Below are 27,475 nucleotides of genomic sequence, written 5' to 3'. Positions count from 1 at the left end.
AAAGGGAATGCAACTAAAATCACTGCTTGGTACCATCACACACCAACCAGAAGTATAAAAATAACAGTGAAAAAAATTAAAAGTGTTGACTAGGATGTGGATAAACCAAGAATCTCCTACACTACTGATGGGTGTGGAAATTAGTACAAACATTTTCCATACCTCTTTGGCACTATCTCCTAAAGCTAAAGAGATGTAAACCTGTCACCAACAATTCCACTATTACATATATAGCCAACAGAAATTGGTATGTGTGTCATCAAATTATATCATAAATTTACATACCAGTAGTATCCCTAATAGTCTAAAACTGAAAGCCACTCATATGTCTATATACAGTGGAATGATTAAAATAATCATTATATATTCAAACAATAAAATCCTGTACAGCAATGCAAATGAATCATCACTAACAACATGCAGCAACAAATTCACAAACAACATGAGGAATGACAAAAGCTAAATACAAAAGAGTTAAGGTTCTGTTATTTTTTCACATAAAACGCAAAGCAGGCTAATGTGACTTGTAGTGTTAGAAGTCAGAGCAGTGTCTCCCTAAGGAGCAGTGACTGAGAGGGAGCACAGGGGCTTCTGGGGGTCAGACAATATTCTCTTGGTTGATCTAGGTACTGAGTGCAGAAATGTGTTCCCTTTCTGAACTTTCATTGAGCTATGCACTTATGACCTGTGCATATGTCTTTAAATATTTAAAATATATATCACCAACCAGTCACTAATGGTGACTAGATTAGTGCTGCAATGTTCTTACTTTAAAAAGATGGGGTTTAATAGTATTAAATACAGTGACACTGTGGTTAGCTTTTAAATGTATGCTGAAATTTCTAGGTAAAAACTAACAATCAGTATACAACTTTCAAAGAAAAGGCGTCAATTATATTGTAGATTTATAATGTATAAGCATATTTTAAAAATAATAGAAAAAAGTTAACATTGATAAAATAAGAAAATAAACTCTATTGATACCCAAATGTATCAATTGTTACCTTAAACTTAGACTAATTACTTCTAAAATCAAAAATTTTTTACTTTCTTCATCGGATGTTTTATCAGGAGATATGGCCAAATAGTAGAAGTAAAGTAGGAAAATGAGAAATCCGCTTTATGAAATGTTAACAATTTCACAACTGGCGTGACAATATACACATCAGATAGCACACATTTTAAGATTTGTCATTATTGTAATTAGTACTATTTAAATTTTTCTTAATGTATAAGATTCCAATATATTGACTAATGGATAATAAACATGATTGACTTTGTATGTATATGTATATATACATATATACACATAGATCACACATGGACATATACATATATTTATATACACAAATGTAAGCATGTGTGTTTCTACATATTTCTATTTTCCCTTCTTCTTGCTTTGTGATCTAATTTCTGGTAAATATATGTGTCTCTTTTGAGTTATAAATGTGGGTTTCTCTTTGTGGTAGAAGGTTGAATATACATATCCATTAGGTCAAAATAATTCTTTTGTTTTTTAAGTTGTTGAGTTTTCAATAATTTGCATCAGCTTCAGAATGTAAACATAGAGAAAACTATATAAAAATCTCTCCTAAGATTAAGGAAATATCCACTTTACTCCTTGAAAATCAAAGAGCCACAGACTCCACATAAATAAAATGGATTCACATCTTTCCCTTTAAAATGGCTCTCCCTGCAGTGCTCCAAATTTAACGGAAGTTTCCACCATAAACTAATCTCATCACTTCAGAGACAGGAGTGTGCACCTCCAAACCTCTTTGTTGCCAACATGCTCAAATCTTCTTCACAAAAAAAGAGAAAAGTCTGCCTTCTACAGATCCCCATTCCTTGTACTCATATCTGTTAAAATTGTCACACTCACCTGATGTTTAAAAATCAGATAAAATGTAATTTTATGTTCTCTTTTGCCCCACTCCAGTTCAAGTGACCATTTCTACCTGGAAATATTTAAACATGCTTGTCTCCCTTCATAACATCATATTTCATATAAATGACAACTGCTTGCCTAAGGATGTAATGTATGAAACTCATAACTGGATCCTGAAAGCTTTGCTCATTGACTGAATTTCCCCTCCAGCACTATTGTCTTCTGTTTCAGTAATGACCCGACACATGCCGTTCCATTTTCATGCTCCTTTTCTTAAAATTCCATGACTAGTTCAATTCTAGGAAATTTACTGTAAGAGATTTAAGAAATGCACTCAAAAAATCTCCATAATATCCAGATTGTTTCAGGACCTGGTGTTTATTATTGCATAATTTCTGTACTCCTCCACAGAAAGCATTAATACTTCAATAACATAAGTTTTACATGATAATTGTATAATATTGTATCACAATTTCTATTATACCTTATTGTTTACTTTAAAGAAGATACTCAGCATGTCCTGTTTACAGTCTCTGGTCAGCTACTCATAATTGTACTTAGAAGTCTGAGGGGGATGAGTGAATTACCAAATGAACACTGTACAAATTCATTGAATTCACAGATTTCTCATTGGATTAGGGGATTTTGTGTTCCTTATCCAGGCAAAGCAGAACCTGGATACACTGGAGTCACGGCTCATGAGCAGAAAGGGGCTGACAGTTGGGAAACACAGAGTAATTACTGAATTAATCTTCACGAGAAACCAATTAGGATTGTTAAAAACAGCCAAACATACGTGAAAGAGTGAGGAAATGGTGTAAAAATAGACAAAAGTGCTCGCCAGGAGAAGGATGGTTTTGGTGGCTCTGGACTCAGGGGAGGATCTGGAGGAGATGTTGGTCCTATGAATGTGTTGGACCCTTTGCTTGTGCCTGTACAGGATGAAAACCATAGCGACGCTGGCCCAGAGCATGAGCACCAAACAGAAAACATCAGGGATTGACAGCAATGCTGCATATAATGAGTCTCTGGTTTGGTCATGACGAACAGAAGAACACTCTCCAAATGCTTTTTGGTTTGTGGTGTTTGTGCTGCTCCAATTGTTTGTCAGAAACATAGGAAAAATGACATTTACCAGCATGTACAGGATCCAGCACAGGAAAATTGAAGGGACAATGCACTTGAGAATTTTCACTTTAAGCTCTGCCCACCTGGAGTTTCTGGGGCTGATCATGATGGCCTGGACTACACTCAAGAGACAGCTGGTGCCAATGGACACACCTCTGCCCACTGCACGAACATAGAAAAAAAATCTGCATCCAAAATCATTGAAGACCTGATACAACCCAAAAGATGACATTGTATAGGGGATTCCACTAGAGAATAGAACCAACAAGTTGGCTATAATCAGGTTCTTTACAATCAAATCTGTTGATCTTAGCCTAGACTCACCGAAATAAAGGAAGAGATAAAAGCAAAGAAGAGAGAAATTCCCCAGGATTCCAAATGTAGTCTGTAATGAGAAGATCGTTCCTAGTACCAAATCTCTAGTGGCCATCCTGTGAGTTCTCAACGACTGATATTTGTCTTCTGAGCTAGAGGATCCTGAAGAAGAACGGAGGCATGGACCACATGTATCACGTCAACTGAAATCCAATATTTGCTATTTACCGAGTCCCTACTTTGATAAAATTGCTTACAGTTTTTCTGTCATTTGCAAGCTTCCAAGAGTTGAAAGCATAATCATTAAAAAACACTTGCAATGTATGAATTATTGCCAGGAAGGCCACACATGCAGTAATTTCTTTATTCTTCACTAAATCATGACGCAGTCACTATTACATTCCCTATAAAATGAGGACAACATTGACATTGAGAGGTTAAGTGTTTCCTTTAAACTCACTCACTGGTTAGGGGCAGACTAGGGGTTTCAACCTGGCTGGGCTGGCAACAGTGATAGTGCATTTAATCCACAATATACTAAAATACCATTATGCTGTGTTCTTCAAATAAACCAGATCTAAATTTAGTTCTGTTTTTGCACATTGTCATTTCAATTTCGGTTGGTGATATGTTACTTTATAAATTTGGTAATGACAAGTTTTCTCTTATTTATAAAGACATTCCACAGGCAAATATAAACTTTGCATAAAGCTTTAGAGATCTTAATAAAATGTAGATGCCCTGTTTGCAGTATAAATCTGCAGGATGCCGCCCCATGACAAGTTGGATTTAATGAATGCAAAAATGCCTCAACATTAGGACGGCAACAGAAACATTTGCTTTTATCCCAGGAACATAAGTAAAATGGCCTGAGTCACAGGAACTATGAGACAAAACACTAATGCCTGATCAACACTTCATAATAGAAACCAATTATCACTAATTTCAGATCATTTACAGATCTGTTTATTAATACCTGAGCTAAATAACATTATTAGCACTAAGGCAAGTTTTGAGAAAGGTATTAAAATACAAGACACATGCAAAGCACAAAAGTAAGGCAAAAACCCTGTGTATTGTATTAATGACATACATTTTTTGAATTAGTATTATAATATGTAAAGGTATCAGAAATATCACAATATATTTGAGCCCAAAAATGTTGTCTGAAACTTATAAAACTATATTTTTCTTAAATGCTGCTTCCTTGACTTTAAGTGGGAAAAGTCTCTTTATAATCAACAGAGACACAATCCTGAAATCTGTCAAGCACTTCACACACCCAGAGTTAGAGAAAATATTTCTCCTCCAGCAACTGCTATTAGACACACTGTTTCTGCACAGGATCAGATGATTCTGTAGGTTCATCCTATTCTTTATTCCAATCATGGAGAAATTATGGGTGCACCAACAGAAACCTGAAAAATATGTCTATGATTTCTGTAGAGTAGGTTGAACAGCAGATTGACTCCGGAACACTCCTTAAGCACATTAATAATCAGATTTCACTCTCCCTTGGATTAAATCACAACAATCATTGTCAGTAAGGACTACAAAATGTTACATTAGGAGCCATTAGGGATTTCTGGAAGGTGTAGGACCCCATCTCTCTTTATTCTCAGCTCATGCCTCAGGATTTCTTCCAACTTCCTGAGTTGCTTTAGTGATACAACAGGTTCATATGCAGAAGATTCCCTTTGTCCAAATGTTCACATAACCAGACTCCTGATACAACTACTTTCCTTACAGATTCTAACTCTCAGATGAATATAGAGAAAACTTACCACCTTTTCCCTGCTGCCTGGATGGTGGGCTCAGTGTGAAGTTCAAAGCAGTCAGCACATGTGTGAGAGTGTAGCTAGACTCTGAGATATGAGTTTGTGATCCTGTGACCTCAGCTCCCCTTAGAACTGCAATTATCATTTCACCTGTAGCAGCATTGGCAGTAATAGGCTTGGGAGCTGAGAATGTTTTTGAAAAGTTTTTTCACAGGTGCTAATTACGAACAACAACTACAAGTTTGTAGCTAGCATCTCTTAAGAGACTATCAGGATGTATGTCAGAAAGTCTTACTTTTCCATGATCTCTGGAGGCAGACAGTGGCTCACATGAAGGAGAGCAGGAAATACTTAAGTTTGACACGTGAGGGACTGGTGGTAAGTATGTTTTTCTCACAGAATGTTTTGCTTCACTGAGAAGTTCTACCTAAAAGTGGTTCTATGCTAACATACTGAGCTACACCATAAATTAAATAAAGAGCAAAGAAGTGGGATGAGTCAAAATATGCAAGAAGGATTTAAGAAGAGATACAAGTAACAGGAAGAACGTGATGCCAAAAATTTACATTAGATATCTTTGCACTTATTTGCACAACTCAAAATCAATTAATATGTAAATTATTAGGAAACTATACTTTATCAACATTGACCCTCACTAGTGATAGGAAGCAGAAGCAGACTAATATCCATAGAAGAAAAGGACAAGATTCTAAAGCAGTCCTTCACAAAGAAAGCACCAGCATCACATGTTTTAACATGGAGATTCCACCATTCCTGTAACTATGGGAGCAGCAAAGCTCCTTACTTGAGTCAAGACCATCTAATGGTCAACACAGTCCTCTACACTTTTTTGCAATATTTTCAGTAAGTGACTATGACTGCTTTTTAATTAAGAAATAGATTTCTAGTGGCTCAAGAGAGAAAATATATAAATTATAAGGTGAATTAATTCTTTAGATATTCCTACACGCAAATCAACTCTTTGATCCAGGTTCACTATGCTATTACCCCCAATTGTCAAGTCAGTTGTTACAATCATAATAGTGGACAACCAATCCTACACACATGCACAAACTCATTTACACACAGATGCAAACGCACACATGCATACACACTCACAGACTCACACACATAGTCACACACATTCACATACATTTACACATATAGTAACTTACATCCTCACACTATTTCAACTGCATACTCAGAAACACTACTACACACATTAAGCACATGAAAATTCACACTTCCATATGGAAATACTCATCAATACACACACTCACCTAAAATCGTGATTACATGCTTTCCTAAAATCACAGTCACCGTGCAAGTGTGTATCTCAGTAACATGATGTTAGACAGAAGAAGAGTTGTATCTCCAGACTTCTGAATGCCTGAAAGGGGGGACTTTCCTATCCTTTCTAGTCCTCCTAAACCTGCAACAGTCAGAAAGGCAATATTTATTATAAAGCACAACACTTCAAATGTGCTGTGCGCATTGCCACCTTACATTGAGACACACGCTAGGAAACTTGGAGTGTTTGGGGGAGAGACACTGTGTGGGTATATGATAGGGTGGAGTAAGAATAGGCCTCAGGACAAAGGAGACATAAGGAGAACACGGGGGTGCAGAGAGCCTGGAGGCTTGGTGTTTTAGGGGGTGCAGTGGAAGAGAGTGGGCAGAGAGAGAAAAGGCAAAGGGTTTTTAATGTTGGTGAAGTATTAAAGTAGAATGTCGGGAATAAAAGAGCAAGTGTGCAAGGAAGTGAAGGTAGGGGGGATATTGGGATCTGGGGACCTAAAGAGAGGAGAGGGTCCCAGGAACAGAAATGCTAATGGGGATGGGAAGTTAACGGGTAAAACTGAGGAAAGGCCAGTTACTGGTGGGTTTACAAAACATGGTATGGGGAGAAAGTGAATTCAGATGGGGTAGGCAGATCTGGGTAGAAGATAACAATCCAAGTTGGATGGAACGTAGGAAAAGGAGATGGCACAAGGGGAAACTATGGACATGGACAGGAAGGCCAAATGGGCAGAAGACCATGAGACAGCTGGAGAGGACAGTGGATTTAGTGAGCCAAAGAACCCAGCAGAAAGGGTCAGGGATTACAGAGTTGGGTGTATTGGGTGCAGAATGCGGATTAGGTTCCTGGGGAATTAATGATGCCTGGGAGTTGAGGGCTAGGACAAATAACAGTGCATGGGCATAGAATTCAGAGGGCATGGGATGAGATTCTGGAATTGGGGGTAGGTCGAAGGCAAGAGGAAGGAGGGCATGGACAATGGACTTTGCAGAAGTGATGAAGGCTGAGGAGGGACAGACTGAGGTCCCTAGAATAGGGGTCACAGAGGGTTCAAGGTGAAAAAGGTCACAAGATGGAGATGGAGAGTATAATATTGAAGGGAAAGGGCTTGGATGGAGGTGAGAGCACATGGAGTTTTAGTGGATGTCTAAAGGTCACAGGTGGACAGATGAAGAATGTAGCAGAGGAACAGAGGTAGAGTGAGAGGATGATGGGTCTAGGGGAGATGGAGGTGGCAGAGGGCAGAAGGGAGGCCACTAATTGATTCCCCCTTCATCTATTCCTTCATTTATGATCAAGTCGCAACAGCCACACATGGTTGCTTTTTACTGAAACATATTGGACATATAATATTTTGTAAATTTAATGTGTGCATCATGTTGATTTGACTCTGTTATTTCTTGTAATATGATGACCATTGTAGCAATAGCACCTCTACACATCACCTCATTATCATTACTTTTTTATTGTTGGAATAATTAAGATCTACACTCAGCAAGTTTGATGAGCATAATACAACCATGTTGTGTATATTCACTATACTGGGCATTAGATAGATCTCCAGGACTTATTTGTCTACTAGTTGTAAGTTTTTAACCTTAAAGAATAACTCTCCTATTCTGCTACAACCCCACCCCTAGAAACCACCATTTTACTCTGTTTTTATGTTTGGGTTTTTTATATTCCACATATAATTGAGATCATACAGTATTTGTCTTTCCCTGTCTGACTTATCTCACTTAGCAAAATGTCCTCAGGGTCCATCCATGTTGGTCAGAAACGGCAGGATTTTCTTCTTTCTCATGACTGAATAATATTCCATTGTGTACGTATATATCACATCTTCTTCATCCATTCATCAACTGACAGACACTTAGGTTGTTTCCTTATCTTGACCACTGTAAGAATGCCAATACTGCAATGAATATGGGATTGCAGACATCACTTTGATAACCTATTTTTATTCCCTATGATAACATTTTCAAATTCACTTCAGGGGCAAAAATCTTACTCATGTAAGATGCTCCTGAATATCCCTTAAATTGAATCTACAGTAGAGGAGAGCACCTACAATTTTGGGTGAACAACACTCCACAGTATGTTCTCTTTTCTTTTGTGGTACTGTGTAGAGGATCAAACACAGCAGGTCTAATAGGAGAGCCTGTATATTAGAATCCAGAGTTCAGTGTTGGAAAGAAGGGACAGACCATCCCTTTGAAAGGCCTGCTTACAGATTCAAAATCTTTAGTGCCACAAGAATATTTATGTCCCAAGACTGACATGATGAAAATATCTTTCTTTATTGTAGTATTTCTAAAATATAAAACTTTATTTTAACCTTTATGTGCTCTTACAAGTTTATACTTGTAATCCTTACAGTAAAAAGTAAAACATAATAAAATAACAAAAAATTTTAAGGACATATTCCCCTTTGCTTCTTTCATATAAAATACCATCTCAAAGAGTACTCTGTGTAATAGTTTTCTAGCCATATTGATAGTTTACAAATAATATTTTTCATTGCAACAAATTTACTGGTCTCATCATACTACAAGGAAATCTCTACCCATGAACGTAACACAACCTAGGTGGTTATGTTATGTTACACAGTAAAGGAATTTTGCAGTGAAAATTAAGGTTACTAATCAGCCAAATTTAAAATAGATAGTCCTCAATTATCTGGTGGACCCAACATATTACAAGAGCTCTTGAAACAGAAAGAGAAGGCAGAGAGATGGGTTACAAGAAGAAGGCAGAGATTTGAAATGTGAGAAGGATTTAACACACCATTGCTGGCTTTAAAGTTGGGGTTTAGGTGGGCGCACGTGGGAACTATAAGAAGAAAATTAATTCTGCCAAGAATTTGAGATCTTGGAAGTGGATTTTTCCTCAGGGTTTTGTGAATAGAGTCCAGGATGGCTGATTAATGCTTGTGACACCCTAATCAGAATATTCAGCCAGTCTCTCAGGTTTCCAGTTTAAAAAATATAAGAAAATAAAATGGATGTCGTGTTAGGCTGCTGAAATTGTGGTAATTTATTACGTCAGTAAAATAAAAGTAATATACATGGGAACAAATTTAAGAGTAAACTATTTAAACAACACAACAAAGTCAAAGTCGTCATGAATTACCCATAACCAATACTATTTTGATCTCCAAATGTAACAGTTTTCATCACTGAGGTATATCCTACTTCTTATGGAGTTTGAGAATATATCTAAAATTGTATATGAAATTGTACTATACACCCACAAACATACTCGCACACAATTAACATATTCTATTCTTGGCTCAATATCTGAGCTAGAGAAGGAAAAGTTATCAAGCTATAAAAACATGACAATTCTGGAGGAAGAGAGGACAAAGCCTATGACCTGGGACTCCATGTTGCCGAAGAAAGATATTTTCCCTCCTCTTCTTTTCTCTTCTCTTCTCTAGGTCTCTTTCTCATTATCTTGAAAAACCACATTTTGGGAATATGCCTTTCTATGGCATCAACATACCCCTTCCGTTCTGGGTTGCGTTGTGTTCCCTCAAAATTAGTGTGTTTAAGTCTTAACCCTCAGAGCCTCAGAATGTGTAGTTATTTGGAAATAGGGTCATTGCAGATATGATTTTTTAAAATGAGATCCTACTGGAGTAGGGTGTGCCCCTAATTCAAATGACTGTTATCCTTATAAACAAAGAAGAAATTTGGAGGCAAACATGTACAGAGGTAGAATGTCACGTGAAGATTGGAGTTATGTTGCCACAAGCCAAAGAACTAGAAGTGGGAAGAGTGGACTGGAAACATTCTTCCCAGGTCCTTCAAAGGATACATGGCCCTGCTGACTCCTTGATGTTGGACTTCCAGTCTCCAGAACTGTGAGACAATAAATTTCTGTTGCTTAAGCCCCTCACTTCATGGTCCTTGTTATGGCATCCCTAGCAAATGAATACACCTTCCCTTGCTACGTCCATACTTATAGGCAGAAGGACTATGAAATGCCAAAAAGGCTGCCCTTCCTAGTCCTTGGCCACAGTAGGGATTCAAGGACAACATCTCTGATATGAAGGTGATAATGTGAGTTTTTCCTCACATTCCCCTGTCATTAGGGACATTCCCCTTCTAGAAACATCCCAAATCCTGCTACAGCATTGGGGATATGACTGGACTGAGAGCTCCCTTCAAATTCCACACAGAGTAGATGACTGTTATCTCCCCATGGGTCAGAGCTTGGGATCTACTCTCAAAAACGTGTCCTGAAGCCTTAAAAACTGAAAAATGAAGTGGGGGAGATGGGAGAGCACAGATGATGGTGTTTCTTGACACTCCCCGGATGATCCTAAATGGGAAACCAGTATTGAGGACCATTTAGATCAACATTACTTCTCAAATTTTAATGAGCATACAAATCATCTGTGGATCCTATTGAAGCAGATATCTTGCGATCTGTTACTCTAACAAGTTCAGCAGGTTTGTGGTGGGGCCACAGATTTCTATTTTAATATGGTTCCTGGTGGTGCGTGGCTGCCCTCCCCAGACCCCTATTTCAGTAGCTCTAAGGAAGAGAAAGAAGCACAGCACACCCGAGCCCTACGCACTGCTACACATCTACACAAATATTGTGGGTTCCTGGCATTTAGCAATACGGTAGGGAAGGGAAGGGAACCTGGATGCATAATCCATGTGGAAAGAGAGAAGGCTGCTATTAGGGAAGGTCTGTGGACCTCAAGATGTGAACAGGGTTTGGACTTGCAAGAGAAGAATCTGGGTTGGGGGGCATATACAGGTACCATCTGGGCAAGAAGTAGCATGGGAGGGGCCAGTCAGAGTAGATGGGGTAGGGTGGGCTGAATCTGTGCACATACCTTCATCTGGGTGCATGACAAGGTGCCTCTCCACAGTCTCTGCAGCAGTTACTGGCCTAAGGATGCCAGCAGGGATGAGAGGCAGAGTTAGAGCTGTGGATTCTCAACCTGGCAGTTAATTTTGAGGGGATGATGTTCTGTTGGGGCTCCAGATCCCAAAGAGGTAGAGGGACCATATACCTGGTGAAGATTTTGTATGTAGCTCAGCTCTGTGATCTAAAAATAGAAACAACAGGCACATAGAGTCACTTGTGCTAGGGTCATATCACCAAACTGAAACCAAATAGCTAACCTAATTGCAGTTTCAACCTTCCCCAGAATGCAATCTTAGACAATCAGTCTGTAATTTTCTAGTCAGCACCAACGAGGCAATCTGCCACATAGACCCACTCCATGCCACGAAGGAAGATGAGGTAATCTGCTGTCTCCTTACCCCTTCTCACCTCTGCCTAAAAAAGCCTTCCGTTTTGTATAACTTCTCAGGGCTCTTCCTTACATTTTGGATGGGATGCTGCGCAATTCATGAATCATTTAATAAAGTCAATTAGATCTTTGAAATTTACTCAGTTGAACTTTTGTTATTTAACAGATTTGGGGCTGGCCCCGTGGCTTAGCGGTTAAGTGCGCGCGCTCCGCTACTGGCAGCCAGGGCTCGGATCCGGGAGCGCACTGATGCACCGCTTCTCCGGCCATGCTGAGGCTGCGTCCCACATACAGCAACTAGAAGGACATGCTGATATGACATACAACTATCTACTGGGGCTTGGGGGAAAAAAAGGAGGAGGATTGGCAATAGATGTTAGCTCAGAGCCGGTTTTCCTCAGCAAAAAGAGGAGGATTAGCATGGATGTTAGCTCAGGGCTGCTCTTCCTCACACACACACACACAAAAAGTTTAAAAAAAAGTTAAAATTAACAGATTTGGTGGCAGCTACTGATAAGAAGAGAACTTCTGAAGGCATTCAGGGACAACCAGAAACACAGGTTTGGTACCAGCCGACACTTTTTGAGATCTCTGTCTTTCTCACTGCTTCTGAGGGCCATGAGTAAGTTCCTCTCAGTTCTGAGCTCTACTCTCTTTGCACTGAGCTCTGGATCTAATTGGCTTTCTGGTCCTAGATTCCCTTTTGTTTGGAATCCCAGTTCAGTTCTCAGTCCTCATTTTTGGAGTCTGCTAGCTTCAGTCCTTTTCCCCAATCCCCAGATACAGCTTAGGAATTGCTGGTGGTGCACACAGGCCTTTTATTGGCCAGTCCACAGGGACATCTCTGGGTTGCTGCTGGTATGTTAAGCTGCATATGTTTGTCTTGTTTCCTGTAGTGGAAACTATTGGGGATCTCAAAAGCCAAAAAGCCACAAAAATAAGTGGGCAGGGGTCAAGCACTTAAAAGCTGCTAGAGTGCTTGCCATGTAACTCGAAGACCCCCAAGTCAGGATAAGTTGATCACAAAATGTGTTAGATAGACACTAAGTCACCTTCCAATGTTAAGAAAATTTCTGTACAACAAGGTACACTGTAAAACACTGCACAATCCCCAACCCCACAATATATCCCTCTTAGGCATTAATCTGACTCTGAGAGACTCAAAGTCTAGTTAAAAGAGCTGGGATCTTTAATTCCTAAAGAGCCAAGTGTTGGTGGTTTAGTGGTGAGCATAGCTGCCTTGGAAAGAGTCAAATGCACCATATGCTGGCATACTTCCTTATTTCCTGTCTGAGAATTATAGCCCCAGAAGCTGTAGAGATCTAGCAAAATGGCAAAATCGTACTAAAAACAGCCTAGAATTACAATGGCCATTGTGGAAAATGTTCCAATTAGACAGGGTCATTTATTTAAGACGTGCTCGTGAAAGCAAGTGTTCCTGAATTAAACAAACCGAATGAGATACCTATTTTAATTGGTATGCTGAAGCTTCCAAAGGCTGAAAGATTCCAAAATAGCTTCATTAAAAATCTCATAACAAAAGGCTAATGAAAAATTAAAGAAACAAGGGGCACCTAGAACAAAAGACAAGAGGACTGATGTGACTCCCAATGCTGCCCTCTGTCCTTCTTCACCTGAGCACTCATGGTTACTGATTCTCTGTCTGAACTGACTTTCCCCTTTGAAGAGACAATTACACAGGTACCTTTTAATATAAAAATACCCAATTTTGCAGGCAAACCATTTCAGGCATCTTTTACACCTTGTCAAAGACCAAACTAAGGGCCATAGTTAAAGAATTTCCTAAACCCAGGGAGGAGGAGCCTCAAAAGTTCTTTTAAGAAGTTAAAGTCATTATTGGGCCTATGACCACAGGCTACCAGATCTTTATCAGCCTGTGCACATATGGTAGGACCTGGTGAAGCCCAAAAATGGACACAGGAAGCAAAATGGCAAAACCACGAGGATGATATTCAAGATCCTTGATCTTCAATATGTTCTCATATTAGACAAGAGTGGGCTTGCAAAATAGCAACCGTACATTTACAAGCCATTCCTAGAGTCTTCCCTGCCTGCACTGATTGTGCTATTATGCAAACATGCAAACAAAAAGCAAGATGAATCTGTAGCTGACTTTAAAGCCCATTTAGAAGTCCTCTTCCTACGGCATTCTAGTTTCATACAATAAATAAGGTCACCCAACGTGCTCCTGCTACCCTATTTCTAAGTGGATTATCTCTTGAGATTAGTGGATTGATAAAAAGGCAGAAAGTAGGATGAGAATCCACTGACATAACCAAAATCATGACTATAGCTGAGCACTTCGAAAGGACCCTGGAGCAAGACGACAAAAAAACTGTCAAGCTTTTGGTAATACAGCTACAAGAGCTCCAAGGCCAGAGACCTAAAATAACACCTGGGCCTCTTGCATTGCAGCCTCCTAGGAGGCCAATGAAAAAAAAAAAAACAACAGCAACTAGAAGGATGTGCAACTATGACATACAACTATCTACTGGGGCTTTGGGGAAAAAGAAATAAATAAATAAAATTATACAACTATCTACTTGGGCTTTGGGGGAAAAAATAAATAAATAAGTAAATAAATAATAACAAAAAAAAACAAAAAAACAAAAACCTGGCCCAGAGATCTACGTCTCAATGATAATCAATTGGGACATTAGAAAAAAGCTTGCCCTCAAAGGTCCTATGCAAATTCTTCAGCATCAACACCAGTGCCCCCAAGTGAAGGTACTATACAGCCCTCTCCCAGAATTGACCAGACTCTGAGGGGTTCTCTTGTGAACTGCTACCAGGAATTCCCTTAAACAGCCAATGGGAAACTAATGTTAAAATTAATGGGAAACCTTGCCAAATACTAGTGGATACCAGAGCTATGCTTTCTTCTTTAAACCCCACTCTCATGAGACAATAAATCCCTCAGAGTGAAAAAAAGTTTTGGTAGTGGAGCTATCAATAAAGGTGACAGAGAATTTCTATCTCAATTAATACAAATGACTCTGGGATCTCTTGCTGAAAATCTTCCTTTTGTGCTGTGTGATACAGCCCCAGTCACTCTATTAGACAGAGATCTCCTTTCTAAATTAAAAGGGCTAATACATTTTGCTTCCAATGGACACCTCATCTTAGAGTTTCCTGACCAACCTGAACCTGATCTTTTATGCTCTTTACAATCTGCCCTTGATGCAGAAGAGGAAGACTTAGAACAAAAGTTCTCCTATATAATTGAGGTGCCTGAAAACCTGGGGGCAATTTTTAATACTCACATTGAGAGACTAAAAAGTGCAGTGTCTATGAAGATCCAGATAGACATGACTAAACTTCTTCTTAAATTGACTCACTATCCGTTAAAGCCTGAGGCCATACAAGACCTCACATCCACAGTAGAAGACCTATTCATCCAGGGGCTAATCATTCCCTGTACCAGCCCCTGTGAAACACTGATCTTGCCAGGTTCAGAAACCTAATGGGAGGGGATGGCGATTTGTCCAGGATTTGAGAGCTATTAACAAGATAGTTACTCCCTGCTTCCCATTTGACCCAAATGTGAACACTCTGACATCAGGAGAGCACTGAGTTGGGAATGTGGAACTGAGATCTCCCACCCTAGAGCGAAGAGCTCCCTGGCCCTGAAAAATAGCTCGAAACCTCATAAAGAAGAAAATCTATTCCTGCCACACAAAGGGCAAGATCTGCCAAAAGTTAAACTCAAAAAGAAGGTGAGATATATGTATCAGTGTCTTCACCCCGGAAAACTAATAACTGAAAATTCTTTTGCAAAAACCCAAGTCAGAGTCAGCCTCTGACAAAGTCCAAATCTACGTAAAATCAGAGCTTTCATCACGCACAGTATAGACTCTGGAACTCAGGAGAGCAAGACAATCCTCGGCCCACTTCTAGGGAAGAAACTGTGGTTTTAGTATGTACTGCAAATATGGGAGGAGAGTCAGCTCAAGGAGTGATTCCAACCCAGACAATGCCCATGAATGTATATTTTAGTGACTATATGACTTCATCATACCTCAAGCAAAGAAAGTGATGAGCGCTACATCCAGCATCCAAAAAGTCACCTCTGAGAGCCAGAGATTTCTCTTTCTCTATGGATTCTCTCTCCTCTTTCTTCTTCCTTCCCGCTCTCCCTCCCTGCCTCCCTCCCTCTCTGTCATGTCAACCCAAGGCTTCATTAGGCTCCTGGATTCCACAGGCCAGTCTTGGAATGGAGATGCAGGAAAGAGACGAATGGGTGGAGGAGTTTTGAAAAAGAGAAAGAAGTTCCAATGGTAACTCAGGTTTTATCTGACTAACTCTCCAAGATGAGAACTAGGAGACTGATTTAGATGTGGTGAAATTAGGAGTAAGGGATTTATAGGAATGTTTGAAGAGTGTCCTTTTTGGCTAGAGTCTGGTAATTTTAGATTCTGAGATCATCAGGAATTAGGATACAAGGTCAAAAGTTCTATGAGTATATTATAAGGGCTCACGCATGTGCATTGCTTTATATTTACCAAGTGCTTTCACAGGCAGAATCCTCTGTAGGACTCACAATATCCCTGTGAGCAATGCAGGCAACTTGCCATCTCATCAGAAGATTCTGAGATTTAAGGAAATTACCAGTGTGTCCAAAGTCAGGACCAGAAAGTTTTGCTTCCAAAACCAGCCCCTACTCCTCCCACTACATCACAACTTTCCCCTAGTAGAGAAAACTCTTTTCTGACTCCATTTTCCTTTAATTCCCATGGATGGACAGACCACAGAATGGGAGAAGTGTCCCAGGTTATGCTTCTTTCCTATGACCCCCCTCTAAGGGATCTGCTATCTGAGAGTGTCACTTGGAACCCCATAGAAAGCAGAGATTAAGGGGTACCCTTGGGGGTCCCGGAATTGAACAGATAGACCCTTACCATTCATATTAGTTTTCCAGGGCTGCCATAACAAAATACAATAGCCTGGGTGGCTTAAAAAATAGACATTTATTTTTTCACACATCTGGAGGCTAGAAGTCCAAGATCAAGGTGTCAGTATGTTTGGTTTTTGTAAAAGTTCCTCCGGGGCTTGCCAAGGGCCACCTTCTCAGTGTGTCTTCACATGGTGTTTCTTCTGTATGCACATAGATCTAGTGTCTCACTTCTGTTCAAATTTCCTCTTATAATTACACCAGTCAGGGTGGATCAAGACCCACTCTAATGGACTCATTTTACCTTAATCACCTCCTTAAAATCCCTATCTCTGAATATAGTCATCTTCTGAGATACTGAGTCTTAGGGCTTCAATCTACCATTTTGGTATGACCCAATTCAGCGCCTAACACTCAGTCTTCTGTACCCTCCAAATTCATGCCCTTGTCACCTTTAAAATACATTCGCCCCCCCCCACTCCAACAGCCTAAGCACCTTAACCCATTCTCGTATCAATTCTAAGTCCCAAATCTTACCTAAATATCAGCAAAGTCAAGTGTGGTTGAGACTCCAGATATGATTCATCCTGAGACAAAGTCTTCTCCAGCTGCAAACTTGTGAAAGTGAAAGTTATCAGCTTCCAAAATACAGTGATTGGACAGGCATGGGATAAACAGTTCCATTCTAAAAGTGAGAAACTGAGAAGAAGAAAGAGTCACCTGTCCCAAGCAAGGAAAAATCTAGGAGGACAAATTCCATTAGATTTTAATGCTTGAGAATTACTCTCTTTGGCTGGATGTTCTGTCCTCTGAGCCCACTGGGGTGTGATTCCCCTTCTGTACCCCCAGAGCAGCATTGACAAGAGTGGCTTTTCAAAGACAAAGCTCATTAATCCTCTCTTCCCCATACATTCTGCTGGCTAACATGTTCCATCCCAGGTGTCTAGTTGTTCCTCTTCCTCTACTTCCACAAAATCAGAATGTCCCATTACAATACATACAATTTCAACTTTATGGCACACATTCCATAATTTCATTCAGACATTTTGTGTAGAAGAACCAGGTGCAAGAGTACAAGTGTGTTTATACAAAACTTAACCATAAATGAGTTTGAATCACATGAGCAGATGGTGAGATCCGGGTTTCTCACTGTTGGAGAGAGAGGTTACACAAGAGCAAGGGCAAGAAGCTAGAATGATCCTTGTGTGATGGCTTAGCATCAGAGAGATCAGTATGAACTAACGTTAGCTTAATGTAGATTTGGATGATTCCATATAGACTTATTTATAGATATGTGCATATGAGTGATGAAGTATACACATAGATATGTTCTTACTCTTTGAGCTGAGAGGCCATAGAAACAATAACACCCCAGTATCCATGAGAACACCTACTGTCCATACCTTGGTTCATAACACTATTCTCCAAGGAAAGAAACCAGGACTCCTTGGAGAAATGGCTGAATCTAGGACTAGGACAGGACATATATAATCATGGAGAATCATGTAGTACTACGAAGTGAGAAAATGCTAAAAATTGAAAAGTAACAATCATGTGCTATGTCAAAGAGACAGAGGAGTTACCTGATAGAGCTCTCCATGGTCAAGTTGGAACAAAGTAATTAAAAAAAAGCAACTTGGATTGTAACTCAAAGTATAAAATAAATGTGCATGATTCTAAACTGATATAAATAAATGATTGAAGAAATAATTAATTCATAGAAATTACACAGATGTCCTTTTCAGAAGAATTCTATATAATTTATGTCGAAACTTTATCTTTAAGGAGGTGAAAGATAACATCCCACTCAGCAATGTGGGCTGTGCATAGTGACTTCCTTCCAAAGAGTACAGTACGAAAAGGGGACAGCAGTCACTTTCAGTGAGGAAACCTGACCCACACTGTCTCATCCAGGGATCTAGGTTAATATCAACAGTGACAAGTCATCTTGTCACTTGGTTGAATGTTGGTTGATATGATATAATGAAAACGGCACTTCATACCCCTGCAGTCTTCCTCCCCCAAACACAGAACCTCAGTATAATCATGAGAAGCATATTACATTAATCCCAACTGTGGGACATTCTACAAAATACCTGGCTAGTACTCCTCAAAACTGTCAAGATCATCAAAAGTGAGGAAGTCTGACAAATTGTCTCAGCAAAAAGAAGCCTAAGGAGATGTGATTCCTAAATGTGACTTGGTATCTGGATGGATTCTTGCAACAGAAAAAGGATATTACGTCAAAATTAAGAAAATCTCAATAAAGTATTGATTTTAGTTAATAAAAGTGTATCAATATTGGTTCATTATTATAATGAACACATATAAAAATGTAAGATATTAATAATAGTGATATTGAGTGTGGGATATATAGAAATTCTGAATAATCTTTGCAATTTTTGCAAATCTAAAACAGTTCTAAAATAAAGATTATTTTAAAAGCACACTTAACCAGAATAATAATTCTCGACACATAATTGAATGAATCAAATAGGCTTCTTTGTTCTGGGATGCCCCTCACAACAAGAAACAACCAGGATGGTCTGTGGTTGCTGTTAGGGGAAGGAAAGACACATCCTCCCAAGAAATGGTCAGTGCACACCTTGGATTTTAACAATATGTTTGTATAACCTCCAAGTCCCATCATTCTGATTATCTGAGAAGCTGATAGGAGACAATGCATTTCTGGGGAAAGACAGATTTAATCACCAAAGTTTCTAATCAAGACATATGGAGGTTAGGGAGGCAGTTTCAGACTTCTGACTCATTTTTTTCATACTTTTTATAGTAAAATGCACAAATGCTCAGAGTGCAAATGGTCTAGAAAGTTTAAAACATGACATACATTATGTTCAAGAGCCAAAATGGTGTGGTTGGTGTCAGCTGAGAGGTATATCGAAAGCATCAACAATGGTAAGTCATTCTTCGGTTTTTGGATGGAATACTCATGTATATCTACTAGGTCCATCTGTTCTAGTGTGTCATTTAAGGCCAATACAATGTTATAAACCAATGTTACTGCAATAAACAAAAAATTTAAAAAAAATTCAAAAAACAAAAAACAATGGTAAGCCATGATGCTAGTCTGAGAGGAGAGTCAGGGGTCCCATGAACAGGTCAGGGCCTCACCAGTCATGAGACAGAAGTGTCGACTTTTACCAGTAGTCCCATGTTGGCCATGCAGAAGTAGCTGCTGCATCAGAAACAGGCTGAACTGGCAGATTGATTCTGGTTAGTCTCTTCAAAGAACAGGCCCTTACCATGGGCATCTAAATGAGTGACCCAGACAATGATTTCAGCACTGACATTTGTTTCCACAGTTCACAGCCCAAAAGAAGGGTGTCCTTAATCTGTCAGTTTATAGCTTCCCAAGTGGTGTACTAAAGAATTAGACCCTTGGCAGCACTCTAGGAATCTGAGATCAGACCATGAAGGGAACATCGCATCTGATTTTGGTTCTGCAGAGCTGGCACTGAGACTAAACAACCACAGTGGCCCAGGGGACGCCATTAGGTTTCAACTTAGCTAAACCATCAGTGAACCAGGGCCATGCATTTAGGGGAATCTCAGAGGATTTAGGGATCCTAGTGCCAATGGCTTTGCTTACAGTGTACAGCTTAAAATGTCCTCCAAAGAGATAGATACCATTTATTTTTGTAAAGCTGAAGTGTCACTGGGGCCAGTTTGCCTTCATTCTCGATTACACACTTTTCAGGAGACTCAGGACTTTTAGAGTGCTTCCTACCTTGTTAGTGGAGTCCAAGTATACTTATCCCCAAATTAGAATATGAACCCGGAGAGTCACAAGGTTTCTAAGACTTAGGCCTCAGTTTTGAGGAGAGCTCGCTAGCAAGTTAATTACTGCTTTCAAAAGAGTGTACCTGTTAGTTTTGTCATAGTGACCCTGATTTCATACACCAAGAGGGTGCTTCCAGGTGGAGGTTGTCTCCCTTTACCAGAGACTCTAAATGACACAATCATCACTCACAGCACGTTGAGCCATCTCCCATACCCCAGGAGTCCTGTAAGGCCTAGGCTTTCTTTCAGTTGATGAGGAGCCAAAGAGACAACTGTTTTTCCTTCACTGTTAGAAAGACTGAGGATTATAAACCTGCCCGTAGAGTCCCAATAAACTTTCATTGGGAAAACAGGGCTCTAAATTTGGTCAGGTTTTCTCAGCCACCTCCACGGACAGGGAGGTGATGACACCTTAGACAGATCTATTGAAACGGAGGCCTCTAAATTGCCAGAAACACACAGAACCTCATTTACATCATGAAAACTATGTACATTAAGAGGTTAGTGTCACTTGACCTAAATCCTTACCCACCCTCTGGTGGCAATAAAAGAGTAGTTTGTCCCACTAACACCTCTCTGCCTGCATCTCACCATGATTGGGATACTCACTTCTGGCACTTATGGGGTGGAAAAGTACAAGCATATAACACAACAATTCCTGTGATATTTTCATATAGAAACAATAACAAGACATTGTATTCTTCAAAAGAGCCTCAATTACCTCATCAAGTTAGTTTTCTTCTGATACTATGACAATGCAAAAAGGTTACTGGTTGTGTGGCTCAGTAACTATCCCATCCTCATTGCCAAGACTGCCAAGAAACGGAAAGGGTATAAAACTTTACTCTGTTTTGAAACCAAAGAGTTAGCCTGCCAGTTTCAGGGATGCTGGCACAAGACATGAGACTCCTGGAACTGAGACAAAAGACACTGTTATACATGGCACAGGAGGAAAAAGTGCTTCATGTTCTCATCTGTCACCACGGCTCTCATATGCCCCAAGGGGGCCGTAAAAAGACGTCCACGTGGATGCCACATACATGGTAGGTTTCTGTCACAGCTTAACACTAAGCTTAAGAAATACAATTATTTTTTTGTCTTTGTTGTTCACATTTCAAGACGTCCCGAGGGTGTGTTTGTAATTCATTCATTTTTTTTTTTTTGTGAGGAAGGTCAACCCTGAGCTAACATCCATGCCAATCCTCCTCATTTTTGCTGAGGAAGACCCGCCCTGAGCTAACATCTATTGCCAATCCTCCTCCTTTTTCTCCCCAAAGCCCCAGTAGACAGTTGTTTGTCATAGTTGCACATCCTTCTAGTTGCTGTATGTGGGATGCCGCCACAGTATGGCCAGACAAGCGATGCGCCGGTGCACACCCGGGATCCCAACCCGGGCCGCCACTAGTGGAGCGCGCACACTTAACCACTAAGCCACGGGGCTGGCCCCAAGAAATACAAATCTTTTAATGTAGGTATAAGTACACATGCCCAAATTTGCCAGTGAGGAAGGTATTATCTTTATTAATAACAAATTATTTATTTAATTTAATCAAACTAAAAATTAGTTTAATATAATTATTGAATCAGGTAATTATTCAGCTCTTGCCCCCAAGACAAACACTATTGCTGTCTTCCCAGTCTGTTATGCAAAAATCCTTGCAAGGTAGTCCAGAACAGAAGGGATACAAGATGTGAAAAAGGTTGAGATTTTCATGGAATATTGCCTTCCACAGGGTACACCTTTCCCTTTAAAATTTAGGAATAACTGATTGAGTAAAAAGATCCATTGATGATTTTTGATACCTAGACTGACCTTGGTTGTGTGGTGCTCTGGAGTTGTTAAAGACTGAAGGAGGCAGGAAGAGACACAGATTTACCAGGGGACTTTACAGGAAAGACAGATCCATGAAATAGGTAATGTTCACCTAAGTGAGCAAAGAGAGGTAAGGACAAATGAAAAGAAAGAATAATATGATATATTCTTGGTGAAAGGAAATTTGTCAGTTTATAAGAAAAAAATATAATTCACTATCCACACAAGCACACAACATATAATACTGGATGGATTCCAATTTAATTTATATACCTATATAACGTTTTTAGAATAAAACAAAAAAAAGAATATCTCTCTAGTCTTAAAACAGGAAAATAATTCTTAAACAAAATAATAAACATTATCTATAAAGAAGGAAATATGAAATTATTTTAAAATTAAGACTTTCTCCTCATCAAGACGCACACACTCACACACACACAGAGACACAGAGATAGATAAAGATCATGAGAGAGATCACAGAGAGATCATGAGAGAAAGAGAGAGAAACAGGAAAGGAAATATGTCCAGCTGATAGACAGAACTACTATAAATATGTAAGAAAAAATGGACATAATAAACTAATACATGCTTCAAAAAAAAGGTTGCTCAATGTCTAATAAATATGTGAAAATATGCTCAACTTCCATGATAATAAAAAAAAGCAACTAAAATCACTACTTGATACCATTACACACCAACCAGAAGTCGAAAAACAAAAATGAAAAAAAAATTAAAAGTGGTGACAAGGATGTGGATAAGCCAAAAATCTCCTACACTGCTGATGGGTGTGGAAATTGGTAGAAACATTTTCCAAAGCTCTTTGGCACTATCTCTTAAAGCTAAAGAAATGTAAACCTCTCACCCTACAAGTCCGCTATTATATATACAGCCAAAAGAAATTGGTATGTGTGCCACCAAAATATGTCCTAAATGTACATCTCAGCACTACTGCTAATAGTCTCAAACTGAAAACCACCCGCACGCCCAGTAACAATGGAATGATTAAATTAATGGTTCATGTTCACACAGTTGAATCCTATACAGCAATGTGAACTCACGATCAACAACAACATGGAGCAATTAATTCACAAACAACATAAGCAATGACAAAAGCCAAATACAAAAGAGTTGATGCCCTATGATTTCCTTTCTATGAAATGCAAAACAGGCTAAAGTGACCTGTGCTGTTACCTGTCAGACCAGGGGTTCCCCTGAGGAGTAGTGACTGGGAGGGAGCACAAGTGGCTTCTGGCAGTTTGACAATATTCTCTCTTTTTTTTTTATTTATTTTTATTTTTTTTTTAATTTTTTGTTTATTGCAGTAACATTGGTTTATAACATTGTAAAAATTTCAGGTGTACATCATTATACTTCTATTTTTTTATTTCTATTTATTTATTTGTTTTTGAGGAAGACCAGCCCTGAGCTAACATCTGTTGTCAATGTTCCTCTTTTTCTTTTTTCTCCCCAAAGCCCCAGGACATCGTTGTATATCCTAGTTGTAGGTCCTTCTGGTTCCTCTGTGTGGGAGGCTGCCTCAGCATGGCTCACTGAGTGGTGAGTAGATCCGTGCCCAGGATCCAAACCAGCAAACCCTGGAACACCGAAGCGGAATGCGCAAACTTAACTGCTATGCCACCAGGCCAGCCCCTGACAATATTGTCTCTATTGATCTAAGTAGTGAGTACAAAAATGTGTTCACTGTGTGAACTGTCATTGAGCTATGCACTTATGACCTGTGCATGTGTCTTTACATTTTTAAAATACATATCACTAATCACAAGGTGGGATATGGCAAATAGATTAGTGTTGTAATGTCCTTATATCGTAAACATGGGATTTAAAGTATTACATACAATGACGCTGTGATTAGCTTTAAATGTATGCTGAAACTTCTAGGTAGAAACTAACAAATAATGATATACAACTTTCAAAGAAAAGCGTCAATTATAATTTATAAGTATATTTAAAAATAATAGAAAAGAAGTTAACATAGATAAATAATAAAAAATTCTATTGACCAAAATGTATCAATTATATTAAACTTAAATAGACTAATTACTCCTTTTTAAAATCAAACTTTTTTTTACTTTATTGAATATTTTTTTTCTCAAGAGGTATGGCCAAATAATACAATTAAAGTGGGAAAATGAGAAACATGTTTTATGGAATTTTAACAATTAGACAACTAGCATGGTAATATACATATCAGATAACATATACTTTAAGATTTGTCAATATTGTAATTAGTACTCTTTTAAATTTGTTTTAATGTATAACTTTCATATATTGATTGATGGATAACAAGAATGATTGTATTATAGGCATATTTTATATACATATACACTCACAGATCACATGCAGAAAGAGATATACATGTATTTATACATATGTAATTGTAGGTATGTGTGTCCATCTATTTTTTTCTTGTTGTTTTGTAAATTAATTTGTGGTAAATACAGAAGAGCCTTTGTGAGCCAAAATGGGGGCATCTCATTGTGGTACAAGGTTCAATGTATACATCTTTTATGTCAAAATAATTCTTATTTTTAATCAAATTGTTGAATTCTCAATACTTTGCATCAGTTTAAGAATGTAAATACATAGAAAACTATACAAAAATCTTTCCTAAAATTGAAGAAATATCCACTTTGTACATTGAAAATCGAAGGGACAGAAATGCCACATAAACAGAATGGATTTATGTCTTCCCCTTTCAAATGGAGCTCCACACATTGCTCCAAATTTAATGGAAGTCTAAACCATAAACTAATTTCAAAACTTAAGAGACAGGACTGAGAAACTACAAACTTCTTTCTTGCCGTATGTCCATATCATCTTCACAAAGACAAAACTCTGCCTTCTACAGATCCCAATTCCATGCAATTCACATCTTTAAAATTATCACACTCACCTGATGTTGCTTAATAATCAGCTAAAATGTAATTTTTGCTCTCTTTTGACCCACTACAGATCAATCTGGCCATTTTACCTGAAAAGGTTTAAACATGCTCATCTCCCTTCATAAAACTCTATTTCAAGTAAATGACTACCACCTCTCTAAGAATATAATGTACACAACTCATAACAGGCTCCCAAAGGCTTCGCTCACTGATTGAATTTCCCCTCTAGCGCTATTGTCTTCAGATTCAGTGATGACCTGCTATATGCTGTTCCATTTCCATGCACCTTTTAACAATGTTACGCCTAGTTCATACCTGGCAATTTACTGTGATGGATTTAAGCTACACACTCAAAGACTTCTCCATAATATCCAGAATGTTTCAGTACCTGCTGCTTATTATGACATGAATTCTCAACTCCTCCACTGCAGGGATTAGACAAACTTCAACCACATAAGTATTTCAGTGATAGTTATATATTATTACATTACAATTACTGTTTTAACGTATTTGTCACTCTGAAGGAGATGTTCTGCATGTTCTGTTTACATTCTCTGAACAGCCACTCATAATTTTACTTAGAACTCTGAGAGCAATGAATGAATTGCTAAATGATCATTGTTCAAATAGAAACAATTCACATATTTCTGATCAAATTAGGGGATTTTGCATTCCTTATAAAGACAAAGCAGAGCCTGGATGCATTGGAGTCACGGCTCATGAACAGAATGGGGCTGACAGTTGGGAAACACATATTGATTATTGCAGTGATGTTCAAAAGAAACCAGTTAGGATTGTTAAAAAGAGCCATACACACGTGAACAATGGAGGAAATGGTGTAAAAACAGACAAAGGTGCTCACCAGGAGAAGGATGGTTTTGGTAGCTCTGGACTTAGGGGAGGATCTGGAGGACATGCTGGTCCTATGAATGTGTTGGACCCTCTGCTTGTGCCTGTACGGGATGAAAACTATGGAGCCGCTGGCCCAGAGCATGAAGAACAAATAGAAAACATCAGGGAATGATAGCAATGCTGCATATAATAAGTCACTGGTTTTGTCATGACGAACAGAAGAACACTGTTCAAAACTTTTTCTGTTTGTGGTGTTTTTGTGGCTCCAATTGCTACTCACAAACATGGGATAAATGACATTTATCAGCATGTGCAGGATCTAGCACAGGAAAATTGAAGGGACAATGCACTTGAGAACTTTCACTTTATGATCTGCCCACCTGGAGTTCCTGGGGCTGATCATGGTGGCCTGGAAGACACTCAAGAGGCAGGTGGTGCCAACGGACACACCCCTGCCCACTGCACGAACATAGGGGAAAAATCTGCATCCAAAATCGTTGAAGACCTGATACCACCCAAAACGTGACATTGTATCATGGAATCCGCTAGAGAACAGGACCAAGGAGTTGGCTACAGTCAGGTTCTTGACAAGCAAATCTGTGGACCTTAGCCTATACTCAGTGAAATAAAGAAAGAGATAGTGGTAAAGAAGAGAGAAATTCCCCAGGATTCCAAATAGAGTCTGTAGTAAGATGATCATTCCTACTGTCAAATCCCTAGTGGTCATCCTGTCAGTTCTCAGTGATTGATATTCGTCTTCTGAGCTAGAGGCTCCTGTATGGGAATAGGTGTGACAAGATCTATTATTTTAGAAATCTACCACTCTCCACTTAACAACAGTTTCTACTTTGAAATAACTAAAGTTTTTCTGTCTTTAGAGACTTCCAAGAGTTGAAATTATAATCTTTAAAAAACGCTAGCAATGTACGAATCACTGCTGTGAAAGCCACACATGTGGTAACTTCTTTATCCCTCACAAATTCGTGGGGCAGGCACTGTTACAGTCCGTACAAAGATGAGGACAAGACAAGAACAGAGAGGTCAAGTGTTTCCTCTAAATTCACTCTGTGGTTAGGGGCAGCGTGGGGATCTGAGCCTGGCTTGGCTCGTGACACGATAGTGCATTTAATCCATAATATACTAAAATACCAGTTAGTTGTGCTCTTCAAATAAACTGGATATAAATTTAGTTTTGTTTTGCATCTTGTCATTTCAATGTATATAGGTGGTATTTTATTTTAAAATTTTGGTTATGACGAGTTTCTACTTATTTATGAAGATTTATTCTATAGGTGTATATAAACTTTGAATGAAGCTTTAGAGACTTTAATATAATTTAGATGCCCTAGTTGCAGTGAAAAACTGTAGGTCATGCCCCAGCACAAGTTGGCTTTAATGAATGCGAGAATATCTCAACATTAGGATGGCAAGAAAAAGACTCATTTGCTTTTATCGCAGGAACAATATCACAATGGTCTGAGTCACAGGAACTAGGAGACAGAAACCC

The 27,475-nt window shown here is 38.9% G+C and overlaps 1 protein-coding gene and 1 pseudogene across 1 annotated transcript; both read right to left on the bottom strand.

Moving 5' to 3' along the window:
* Window positions 1-2,504: 2,504 nt before the first annotated feature.
* On the bottom strand, window positions 2,505-3,523 carry LOC131397895 (vomeronasal type-1 receptor 4-like). Its single transcript, XM_058531007.1, has one exon. It carries the CDS (start codon window positions 3,444-3,446, stop codon window positions 2,505-2,507), a length of 942 nt encoding a protein of 313 aa, XP_058386990.1. The 5' UTR covers window positions 3,447-3,523.
* Window positions 3,524-25,753: 22,230 nt separating this feature from the next.
* Window positions 25,754-26,752, bottom strand: LOC131397894 (vomeronasal type-1 receptor 4-like; annotated as a pseudogene).
* Between the last annotated feature and the right edge of the window lie 723 nt (window positions 26,753-27,475).

Source organism: Diceros bicornis, chromosome 34 (assembly GCF_020826845.1).
Source record: "Diceros bicornis minor isolate mBicDic1 chromosome 34, mDicBic1.mat.cur, whole genome shotgun sequence".
NCBI lineage: Eukaryota > Metazoa > Chordata > Mammalia > Perissodactyla > Rhinocerotidae > Diceros > Diceros bicornis.
The sequence above is the reverse complement of the archived record's forward strand: the minus strand, read 5'-3'. Positions and strand labels throughout refer to the sequence as shown.